The sequence below is a fragment of the Acanthochromis polyacanthus genome, chromosome 13 (assembly GCF_021347895.1).
Source record: "Acanthochromis polyacanthus isolate Apoly-LR-REF ecotype Palm Island chromosome 13, KAUST_Apoly_ChrSc, whole genome shotgun sequence".
Lineage (NCBI taxonomy): Eukaryota > Metazoa > Chordata > Actinopteri > Pomacentridae > Acanthochromis > Acanthochromis polyacanthus.
In genome coordinates this window covers 4,093,876-4,104,457 of record NC_067125.1, presented here as the reverse complement: position 1 = coordinate 4,104,457, position 10,582 = coordinate 4,093,876, and the positions used below count along the sequence as shown (strand labels likewise).

The following is a 10,582-nucleotide window of genomic DNA, read 5'->3' as shown; positions in this document are numbered from 1 at the left end:
AACACAACACCAACACCAAAAACACAAATACAGCAACACAACAACAACAACAACACAACAACAACACCAACAACACAACAACAACAACAAAACACAACAACAACAACAGCAACAGCAAAAACAGTAACAACAACAACAAAACACAACAACAACAACAACACAACAACAAAACACAACAACAACACAACAACAACAGCAACAGCAAAAACAGTAACAACACAAGAGAAACAACAACAGTAACAACAAAAACAGCAACAACAGTAACAACAACAACAACACAACAACAAAACACAACAACAACAACACACAACAACAACAAAAGGAACAGCAAAAACAACAACAGCAACAGTAACAACACAACAACAGTAACAACAAAAACAACCGCAACAGCAACAACAGTAACAACAACAACAAAACACAACAACAACAACAAAACACAACAACAACATAACAACAACAGCAACAACACAACACCAACACCAAAAACACAAATACAGCAACACAACAACAACAACAACACAACAACAACACCAACAACACAACAACAACAACAAAACACAACAACAGCAATGGTACCAAAAAATCTCAACACATAATTATTATATTATTATTATATTATAATTATTATATTATTATATTATATTAAAATATATTTAAAGATGTGATATTTTGCATGATATATATTCAAAGGTTGTGATGAAGGTTTAACACACACACACACACACACACAGAGTTTGATTTGAGACTTTTTAAAGGTCTCAGGATGAATATTCACGTTTTCAGAGTTTTTCTCCTTTTTGTTCACTATTATTCATGACAACTTGAATAAAAATAATTCAATAATGAACATTTAGAGTTAATCAAACATTTGCTGAAACTTCTACTAAAATCAGGAGAGAATCAGCAGAAAATAAATGAATTAAATGAACAGAAGCTTTAAAGTATTAAGATTGTTTCCATCAGAGTTTGAGTGACGGCCGGCGGTGACCAATCCCGGGGTGTGTTTGGAGGAAGTGGGCGGGGCCTGTGTGTGTTTGGAGTCTGTCTGCTGGATAATGAGTTCAGTCAATATTAGTTTTCTCTCTCTGCTCTCCATTAAAGCTTCATTAGATCCACAGAGCAAACAGTAAAAGCTGCTGCTGTTTCCATTAAAACACTCCCACAGCTCCCAGTTAACGGACAACTGGGACTCATGAGGACCAACAAACTGGGACCATTTCTGCAGTTTCAGTAAAGCAATATAAATATATATATTTAAAGTCTCCACAACCAGGAAATAACAAGAATATTAGTTTAAAAAGAAACCATTAATTTAATTTTTATTATCATTACTGCCTTTTTAAATTCATTTAACAGATCAGATCAGTTCTATTCTTGCATTATATCAGATTTAAAAACTGAAAACTTCCTGCTGAAAATAATTTCTAAAAAGTAGAATTCATGCCGTTAAAAACAGAAACAGGCTGTTCCCTTTATATATTTAAATATTACCATGTTCTGATAGTAATGTAGTGTTTACAGGATATGAAGCACCTGAACATTTATTGGATTAATTCAAGTTAAGACAAAATAAGTCGATCGAATTTATGCAATCTGTGAGCATAAAAATAGAGATGCTCTGATAAAATCATTTAAGTTGTTTCTAAGTGCAGATAAAATGTTATTATTTAGATAAACTTTATTAAATCATGCAGAATCAGTGTCTGTTGGATCAACTTAACAGTTTCATTTTTAACGCTGTAAAATTAGTTGGTCAACCTGAGTAATTAAAGTTGGCCTCAAACATTGGAAATAAGTGAAATTAACCATGATAAATTGTTATATAAGTTAATTTAAATAGTTAGTTTTTGTAGTGAGGTAAATACACCCCCTGTCAAAAGTTTTAGGACACTGTCTAATTTATTTGAATGAGAAAGTGTCCTGAAACTTTTGACAGAGGGTGTATATTACCACTCAAAGTTATTGTTTGAATTAACTTAAATCATAGAAAGCATTTCCATTTGATCATCTTTTTAAAAATGTCATCACTTCTGTTGGATCAGATTCATGCACTCAAATTAAACCAATTTCATTTTGTAAATTTATGTAAAATTTTAAATGTTACTTAAGTTGGACCCGACAGACATAAGTTGAGTCAACACAGACACATTCATTTGGTCCAAAAAAATCTGTTAATGCTGAGAAAAGTTCTTCAATCGTGTCTATATACGCTTGTTTTTTACATGAATTCAAAGTTATTTTTGAGTGCAACAGTTTCAGTGTAGAATCTGGTCATCAGCAAAGACTTTAGGCTGAATATCAGGCAGAAGATGTAAATATTTAATCAAAGAAGACGACACAAAACGTTCAGCCCCAAACGCCGTCTAAAAGCACATTTCTCAGTTTATAAATGCACAGATTTTATTTTATCCATCACCAGTAAACAGCCACACACAGAGCCACAAAGCTTGACTGATTTCTCTCTTTTATTGATAATTACATGAATTACTCAGGTACGCTGCAGCACGCCGGCTGCTGATTGGTCCGTGCAGTCGCTCAGGTGAAGGCCAGCTGGTCGGGGATTGGTCGGTGAGTCCAGGGTGGGCGTGGCCTCAACTGGGAACAGGAAACAAGGACAGGTTGTAAAAAAAATTATTTAAAAAAAGGCGTTTATTGACTCCACAGTGGACATATGCAGCAAACATTTAGAGAACATCAGTAGAACCTAAAAATATACATGAGTACTGTTGATATTGTCCAGGTTCTTGTACATGCAGAGTACACGTGAGCTCTGATCTCATTCTGATCTCTGTTTTTAACCTCTACTGTCTCTATAACGGCTTCTACGTCTGGGTTCCTACCTGTGCTGGGTTCTAGCAGGACGTGAAGCCCTTCCAGTAGAAGTTCTTGCAGCCGGCTTTGCGGTCGCGTGGCGGGATGTTGTTCGGCGGGTCGACGGATCGCTCCAGGTTCATCCTCCCGCCCGTTGCCATGGAGACGACCTCAGCCTCGCGCTGGGACTCGGGTTCCGGCAAAGACATCTGAGCCAGCAGGTCCTCCACGGCACGTTTACTCCACTCCTGAGGAACGGAACAGGTCAGAACGCAGCGCAGCACCAGCTTAGAACAGAACTAGGACCTCGTGGAACCACTTAGAACAGAGCTGAGTCCCAGTCATAATAATACAGAACACAGTTTAGCACCACCGTAGAACAGCTTAGATTAGAACAGTTCAGAACGGGTTTTAGCACCAGTGTAGAACTGTTGGGAACCAGTCTATAATGTTCTATAATGTAGTAGAATGTGAGGTCTAACAATAGGGACAGTTTAAAACCAGTTAGAACGGCAAGAACACAGTTCAGAACCACCGTAGAACAGCCTCAGACAGCATGGACAGCTTAGGACCAGTTAGAACAGTTTAGAACTGAACTTAGCACCCATTTGGGACCGTTTCTAACCAGGAACAGTGTTGAATTCAGAACAGTTAAGAAGACTTTACAACAATATGGACACTTTCAAATCTTTCAGAACATCTTAGAACCCAGTTTAGGACACTTAAGAACACTTCAGAACTGTGTAGAACACAGTTTAGATGCAGTAAGAACTGCAAGAACACAGCTTAGCACCACTGTAGAACAGGTTAGAACAATTTAGCACCAGATTAGGACAGCGTGGAACAAAGCAGAACAGTTTAGAATGGAGTTCAGTTCCATTTCTAATCATTTAGAACAATGTGGATGGTTTCCTACCCTCAGAACATTTTAGAACACAGTTCAATACCACCGTAGAACAGTTTAGAACAATGTGGACACAGTAGGACTGGATAGAACAGCTTAGAACTGCACAAATCAGAAAGGAGAATACTTTCAGGTATGTTAATTTAGCACCAGTTTAGAACAATGGAGAACTGTGGAAACAGAACAGTCTAGAATGCAGTTCTAATCACTTAGAACCATTTGGAACAACATAGAACAGAAAAAACTCTTGGGGAAATGTCCAACATTTTGACGTTGACCAAAAAAACCCAACGTTTTTGTGTCACGTTTGAACTGACGTAGTTCGTGTCGTGTTTTAGCTTCATGCTAAGAAAACACATTTTCAGAAACTAAATGATGTTTTATTCAAAATAAAACCTCACAGTTCTGATCATTTTAGTCATTTAGTTCACAAAGTAGAAGAAAATTCCATAAAAAACAGGTGGACGTGTCCCAAAACTACCTTGTTGGTTTAATCTAAAGGCAGAAACAGTAAAATCTACAATATTATTAAAAGCATAAAGCATCTTTTTTAACCAACGTCCTCAATGAACCTAAAACCAGAGCTGCAACAACTAATCAAAAAGGCATTCAATGAAACGAAATTAACTGGCAAACATTGTAAGAATTAATTTAGTCACTTTGAATAAGTTTTGATGAAAAAAGCTTTAAAATAATGATAAAATCAGGTATAAGTCTATAAAAAGAAAAATATTATAGATTTTAGGTCGGCTAAAGAACTACTGAGCTGCATGTTTCCGCCTGTTTCCTCATTTTTTCCTGATATTTTTTGTTTCGTTGAAGCTTCTTTCGTAGAAGTCTGACCAAAAGAGACTTTGGAACTTTGATGTGATCAGATTAATGCTAATTATTTCTCGTAAAAACAACCAGAGTTAATCAAAGTGCTGTCCATGTTAGAAAACAGGCAACAAGAGCTGCAGTCATTAATGAATTAGTTGTCAATGATTAAATTAATCACCAACTAATGTGATGATTGGCTCGACTCTGAGATTGCAGCTTCCTACATGTGAAGACTTTCAGGTTTTTTTGACAATAATCTGATTATCTTTGAACACACCAAGACGTTTGTCGTCTTGTACTTTGGGAAACATTTTTCATCTTTTTCTGATGCTTTAGAGACCAAACGATGATAATAATTTACATATTAATCAACAGTGAACCTAATTCTTGTTGCAGCTCAGTCGGAGGCCGGCCTCACCTGCGACAGGAGTCCGGCGCTACGAGCTTTTTGCAGCAGCCGGTGGTGACGCAGCTCCAGGTCCAGGTCCTGGTTCTGGAACTGGTCCTGGTCTCTGTCGGGCTGAGACGAAACGCCGCACAGAACCAAGGCCATGAGAACCAAAACGGCGGGACAACGTGCACACAGCATTCCTGCAGAGAGACCAGAAACATGAGGCAACACGAAATGAGAAACCAAAGCAAAGAAGAAGAGAAGTTGGAGCTCCTACTGGAGGCGGGTCTGGTGTCTGCTGCTGGTCCTGGTCCTGGTGCTGGTTCTGGTTCTCGCTGGGCTCTGGTCCTGCGGGTGCTGCTCTTTTGAAGCCCGGCGCTCCTCCTCCGGCAGGTCATGTGACTCAGTGGTGTTGATTGACAGCTGGCGGGCTGCGAGGCGATGAAGGAACGCTGACATCCAAGTTAAACAAACGTCCATTAGTCCTTATTGACTTTAAATGGAGTCTGAACAATAAAACAATGAAGCTATCAGCAGCGGCAGCAGCGCCTCGCAAATACAACGGCAGAATGTGGCGCTGAAGAGGACGGGAATTAACGGAGCGTTCAGAGGATTAGCAGACTTCATTAGCACTCGCTGATATCTCCATTAAACAAAGAGGCAGCCGCCGTCGCTGAGAGTCGCCCACTCAACATTTAGTCAGAACAAACACGACTTTAATACCAGAAACACTTTAAAATGTTCTGCTGTCGGGAGGCAGAGTGGAAAAGACATCGGGGAATCCCAGCAGCACCGACGGCCGACTGAAGGCCTCACAGAGGGCAGAGATAACACTTCATTTAAGCTCCAACTATCAGTGGAAACACTTCAGATAACAACCCAATAAGTCATGTTTACACAGCAAAGAAAAGGAAACTCAAGACAGTCGAAATATCTTGTAGGAGGATGAAGAATCTTGATTTCTACATCTTGTCCAGTTCTAAATGTAGTCGAACTTTATGGTGCTCAATCCGTCCCAACAGACCAACCAGAAATGGACACTGCAAACATCTCTTTGTACTTCATTTGTTGGTGGGTTTCAGTCCAACCACCAACGTCCACAACTCTGGTTGGTTCCTGTTCTAAATACCAAAAAGAACAGTTACAAGTAAGTACACCCCTACACAATATTACTTGTAAGATAAATGATTCTAAATACGGTCACCTCTCAGTAACTGTATTATGTCAAACAGTCGAGTGTTTCTTCTTGTGAACAATCGAAAAGAAATACTTTATGAAGACTGTACTGAAAATTCAGCCCCAAAAGTAGAAACCTGAAGCAACAAAAGTGAATCCAGCTGTGATTTCCAGTCAGCCTAACTGCATGAACATGGCTCTAGAACCTCTCAGTTTTGGATCTGTTGACTGCACTCATCTGCATGCGTACATGGAAAGAATGAAGAAAAATCTGTTTGCGAGATTATAGAAAGACGGGAAAGGATCCAGGAAGATCAACTCAAAGTCACTGAGATACAGAGTCGGCAGCAATCAGGAGGTCCAGAAGGAGTCATAGCACCACTAATCATGATTGCAGCAGTCATTCTACTAAAAATGACTCCACAGTCGACTACTTTCACCATACAGCTGTGAAAACAGACGGCAGCTGCTTGGTTATCAATGGAAATCAGAGTTTAGGAAAAAGACAAAAAAAACTATCTTGCTCTTTGGCACAAAACTGCACAAGTAAACTTGATTTTTAAAAAAACATGAAAAGAAGCCTGATGAATGCACATTCTTTACTCAGATGAGACCAGAATACGTTAGTTTGGTGTGAACCTGAACAGGAGAAGCACAGTGAACGACAGTGAAGCACATTTATTTATTTTATTTTTAACTCTGACATCAGAGCAAATACTCTGCTGTTCAACTGAGTAATAATCTGATTAATATAAGGTGATAAAACTTCGAATCATTGAATGATTAATTGATGTTACTGCTGTGTGATGCCTTCCAACCGTTTACCTTAAGCCAGCTAGCTTCATGTGGCTGCTAGCTAGCTTCATGTGGCTGTAAGCTAGCTTCATGTGGCTGTTAGCTAGCTTCATGTGGCTGTAAGCTAGCTTCATGTGGCTGTTAGCTAGCTTCATGTGGCTGTAAGCTAGCTTCATGTGGCTGTTAGCTAGCTTCATGTAGCTGTTAGCTAGCTTCATGTGGCTGTAAGCTAGCTTCATGTAGTTGCTTAAAGTGAAAATCAAAGTATTTTACATTTTACAAGACAGTTATGAATTTTTAAAAATTTCAAATATTTAAATTCAAATTTCTGACAGTTTTTTTTTTTTTTTTTTTTTGCCTTTTTTGCATTCCAGTCTGTGATGGTAGCTCCCTATGGGGATGGCTAGTAACTACGTCATCGTGTCCAAAAACGTCACTTCCGTGTCCTACCAAACCAACGATATAATGGTGCTGTGTTGTGTCCTGTGTTGCAACAATAGAAATGATGTAAATAAAACGATATCTTTCAACCACTTTCCTCTGGACGAAAAGGAGAAGAGAAGATGGCTGACACTGATAAGGTAAGTCGGATTTCTAATCTTAGAAAATACATTTAGCGCCGGGAGCTAACGTGCGCTAGCTAGTATTAGCCGCTTGAATCATGTTATCTTTTTGTGTTATGAGGAGTGTTTGGGCCACATTACAAAAGAAACTAAAAGTGGTCGAGATTAAAGTCTCTGATAATAAGTTTATACTTTTAATTTATAAGAATAAAGTCTGCCGAGGGAGACTTTTGTCCCAGTTTTGGGGACTTGGACTTGCTTGACCAATCTGCCCAAAATACTCGACTTGACTAGGATATGGGTCTATGTGACTTGGATTTAATTGAGTCCAATACTTGGACTGACTTGCTAAAAATGTTTGACTAAGATTGTTTTAACTGTTATGGATTCATGATTAGTGTAAAGAGATGCGTAGTTATTTACATATGCAAATTAGCCATGTGCTCCCGGCAGAAGTTAGCGCTAGAGTGTGCTGCTGGGAATCTTTAGAGTATACTTTTCAAATCTAACATAACAACTCTAACAAAGCCAAGTAAACGACATCTAACCTCACACAGATGATAAAGCTAGCTTTATTTCTGACATCCTGTGTTTGTTAGCTTACACTACTTAGCTACTCACCTCAACACTGTACGTTTTCCTTTTCATTGACGCCTGCACTTTCCCTTTAAAACCACCTGCCAGCACACTAACTCTTACAACTCTGTTTGAGTTGTAAGAGTTAAGACCTCGCTTTACCGACTTCGGAAAATCCGCAAAATAAGATGTCACAGTGAAAAAGGTGACCGGTTCTTTCGCTACTGCCATTGTGTTTTCATTCGGTACGCCGCGGCTTGGACACGGAAGTGGTCCATGACGTCACACTAGCCATCCCCATAGACCCTTTATTTGTTTACAAACATTGTGACGTTTTTTGTGGGCGGGGCTTATGCTGGAGGCAAAAGCGGAGCGAAGTCAAGCGGGACTGGGAGTATATAGTTTGCGCTGGGAGTTTGCGCTGCAAACTCGAGCATTTTTAACCCGTTAAACTTCAGTGTACCGCCAGCGGTACACTTACTAATTTGCACAGGAATTTAAAGAATGTCCGAAGGCTGCAAACGCGATTATATAAACACTATATGCTGATGGAAAGCTTAGATTCTCATGAATCCGCCGGTATAAACCACTTTCAGATGTGATTACCACAGCGGATAATATAAACACATTTGTCCGACAAACAACGAATATCCATCCATCCTTTCTCTATACACGGCTTTAACGTGCACAGCGCGACTCACATTTCCGGGTTCATTATTACACACAGATGAAAATATTCCACAAAAAACGGCCATAATTCAACCTTGGACATCCAGACGACACAAGCCAGTAAACTATTTTGTCCAAAACATGTCTTGAAGTCGGTATAAAATCCCCGAATCGGTCGTTTTCAAGGAAATTCACCTCGCGATGCGCGTCCAATATTCCCTGTATTTCTCGTCATATTTAACGGGTTATTGTTTTTGATTGTATTTTTTTCTGTGTCTTGTTGTGTTCTTGTTCTTATGGTGTGTGTATTTGGACCCAGTGTCTGGAATAAAGCTGAACTGAATTGAATTGAATTCAATATTTTTTATTTACAAATAGAATATTAGCGATTTTTTGTACTGAAAATGGCTGGAATTGACTGCAGTCCTCAGTGCATTTAACCACAACTGTCTTCGTTCCCTCTGAGCACGAGTGTTCGGTGGAATCCTATAAAACTTTAATTTGCATTCGCCAATGTCATTCCTCCTATTATGGCATCCAAAAACACAGCAGGACGACATTTTAGAAAAGTTGATAGAGCCTAGTCCCTCAGTCTTTCGCCTTTCTGTCCGGCTGCGGGCTTCTCTTTTGCCTCCAGCTAAAGCTGTGACGTCATTCGTGACGTGGGTCATTAAAGGGTCTATTTCCCCCCCTGTATTTCTTATCTGTAAATGATTGTTTTTTATCCCATATAATTAATTACAGCAGCAGCTAAATGATTTTTAAATATCAACTTGTGATATATTGACTCACCAGCCATTTTTTAAAAATATAACAGATATAAAATAAATATAAATAATCCAACACAGCAGCTCTGCTAAACCTTTATAAAACTTCTGGATTTTCAGTTTTTGCTGTTAAAAACGTGAATGCTCTGTTTATTGATGAGGCCAACAGAGAGTTGATGGTTACCTTTTTGGCCTCTGCTCACCACACCACAGTGCCCCCTGCAGTGCAGACTAAGAGAATTCATCAGTTTGTCTTCAGAAACACCGCAGCTCAGTCTGATGTTCCTGTTTGGCCTCCGACCTCCTCCCAGTCTGGAGCTGATCATCAGTCCTGCTGTTCTGACGCCGTTCTGGTCGGATTCATGACAGAACGTTTGTCCTCCACAGAGAGAAACACGAAAAGGTCAAAACTGCATGACGACGATCAGCAGGACAAAGGATTTACGAGGTCATTTCCTGTCACTTCAAGGTGTTTTTCCTTTCACTTTGTAGTTTAATGTGATTTTCTATCCTAATTTGGTCATTTTCCATCTCTTTGTGTCATTTTGTAGTGATTTTGTGTCTCTTGGTGGTTGTTTCGTGTCTCTTCTAGTCCCTTTGTCTCTTTCTAGTCATTTTGTGTTTCTTTGTGGTCATTTTGGGTTCCTTTCTAATCATTTTGTACATATTTGTTTTCTAATTTTTTGCTGTTTTCGTTCATTGTGTATTTATTCGACGGATTGAAAAATGACTTTCTCTGTTTATCTTCCTGAGCGTCTCGCAGATTTTCGTCTCTCTGAATTTTTAATCTCTGGAAACATTTTTCACCTTCATCAACGTCTTCGTCGCTTCTCCGGATGTTAATAAACAGGACATTAGCGGTAGCTGGTTGCCACGGTAACACATTAACAGCAGGCAGCCGTCTCCAAGGAGCCGCCGGCATGAACACACACACACACGCAGGAGGTCATGATGGGAAGGCGGTGACATCACGCTTCCTCCGTGTGATGCGTACACTTTTTGTTTCCACACTGAGTCACTGAGTGAAGTCACACAAAACATGCAGATTTCTGGAAACCGAGTTGGGGTTTTTAATGCGGGGCGAAGCGTTCACATCACGAAGAACCCGAGG

The 10,582-nt window shown here is 39.5% G+C and overlaps 1 protein-coding gene across 1 annotated transcript; it reads right to left on the bottom strand.

Moving 5' to 3' along the window:
- Positions 1 to 2,447: 2,447 nt before the first annotated feature.
- sst1.2 (somatostatin 1, tandem duplicate 2) lies at positions 2,448 to 5,420 on the bottom strand. Its single transcript, XM_051957949.1, has 4 exons — positions 5,210 to 5,420; positions 4,953 to 5,125; positions 2,841 to 3,059; positions 2,448 to 2,595 (listed from the first exon to the last, which is right to left on the bottom strand). The coding sequence occupies exons 1-3, from the start codon at positions 5,403 to 5,405 to the stop codon at positions 2,853 to 2,855; spliced, it is 576 nt and encodes a 191-aa protein (XP_051813909.1). The 5' UTR covers positions 5,406 to 5,420; the 3' UTR covers positions 2,448 to 2,595; positions 2,841 to 2,852.
- Between the last annotated feature and the right edge of the window lie 5,162 nt (positions 5,421 to 10,582).